Raw genomic sequence first — 1,596 nt, forward strand, 5'->3', positions numbered from 1 at the left:
AAGCAGCAGAAAGTTTTCCAAACACCGAGCAAAACATAAAGTCGGCCTCTGACTAAGAACAGACGAGAAACGCGCCGTTTGTCCTCTGCGTAAAGAAAGTGCCAAGCCGGGTCCAGACATGGAGAGGTCAGTCAGGTTTGCCGTGGTGTGCGTCGCCGTCTCTCTGCTCGTCTCCTGCCATCCAGTCGAAGCCTGGTACAAGCAGTCGACCGGGCCCAGTTACTACTCGGTGGGTCGTGCCTCCGGTTTGCTTTCCGGCATCAGGAGGTCGCCGTACGTCCGGAGGTCCGAGTCCGAAGAGACGCTGTTGGACAGCGGGGAGACAGCTGGTAACAGCGTGATTCCAGAGACTAACAAGCAGATCTCCATCCTCAAAAGCATGGTGAGTAGAGTTCATATACTACAAACTTTATTCATGTTTGAGGGAGTTGGTTTTTTTGTAAATTAACTGACGATAAAATAAAGAAGAAACGAGCGTAAATGCGTCTTTCCTTTCAGCACCATAACAAACACATTTATAACGATACCTCAGCATTACAAGGACATATTTCAAGTAAACAAACCTTAGTCAGAGATTAGACTCTACTTTTGTTTTGGTCTCATGAAGGCAGTTGAGATCAAAATTATTGTAAAAGTTGAACAAGTCGTGCGTAAAGGCGCAAAACCATGAGCGCTGCAGGTCAAAGCGCAGCCGGTAGCGTTAAACGACGGTGACGGACAGTCATTAAAAAGTTAACAGAATAAATAATCATCTACAGAAAACATCTGAAAAAATATAGAAACAGATGAAAATGTGTGATTTGTCTAATTAGCGGCATCCTGCTATTATTACTGCAAAACGAATAGTCGTGATAATCTGGCCATTAATTTAAAAGATAAATTCAATAGTTTGATGAGACTTCTGAAAAGATGAGCAGAATAATTAAAAGTTTCAACTGTTAACTTTAAATTCTGCCATCGTTTAGGCCATCTGCGTCAAGGACATCTCTCCAAACCTGAAGAGCTGCGAGCTGCTGCGGGACGGGACGGGCACCTTCCAGTGCAAGGCGGACGTCTTCCTCACCCTGGACTCCCTGGACTGCCTGTCCGCGTGAGTCCCGGTCGGACCGGCAGAGACAGTCCTGGTCCTCCAACCGAGACCAGGCAGCGCTTCTCTGGAAACGAAGAATCAAGGAATGAATGTGTGAGGAAAACATGATCACTGTCGATGATGGACCGCTGCAGACTCTGAATGTTATTTTTATTTAAAAACACAAACATTGTTCAGTGTTTTTGCTTTGGTTATGTATAAAAAAACAAGTCAGTTTGAGAGATGTTAGTTGATATTCTTTCACTCTTAACTGTTTAACCCTGACATGTACTAACGTGTAATAAATGTCCAGAAAGTTGACTGCAGAGCAGATTTCCTGGAAAGTACTTTTATTTATTTTATCTATTAAAATGAACAAACACTGGGAACCTGTTGTGTGGCATAAATTTGTCTGAAAATACTCAACTAGTGGGGGATGAAAGGGGTAAAATAAGTGATCCAGCACTGCCTCAATTTGTTACTTTTACCCATTTACATGAAAAGAAAACTAAAATATGATGTCAAAA

The 1,596-nt window shown here is 43.0% G+C and overlaps 1 protein-coding gene across 1 annotated transcript; it reads left to right on the top strand.

Moving 5' to 3' along the window:
* The first annotated feature begins 100 nt into the window (after positions 1 to 100).
* On the top strand, positions 101 to 1,188 carry npb (neuropeptide B). Its single transcript, XM_073477619.1, has 2 exons — positions 101 to 382; positions 966 to 1,188. Exons 1-2 carry the CDS (start codon positions 119 to 121, stop codon positions 1,092 to 1,094), a joined length of 393 nt encoding a protein of 130 aa, XP_073333720.1. The 5' UTR covers positions 101 to 118; the 3' UTR covers positions 1,095 to 1,188.
* Positions 1,189 to 1,596: the final 408 nt, after the last annotated feature.

This window comes from Pagrus major, chromosome 1, assembly GCF_040436345.1.
Source record: "Pagrus major chromosome 1, Pma_NU_1.0".
NCBI classification, from domain to species: Eukaryota; Metazoa; Chordata; class Actinopteri; order Spariformes; family Sparidae; genus Pagrus; species Pagrus major.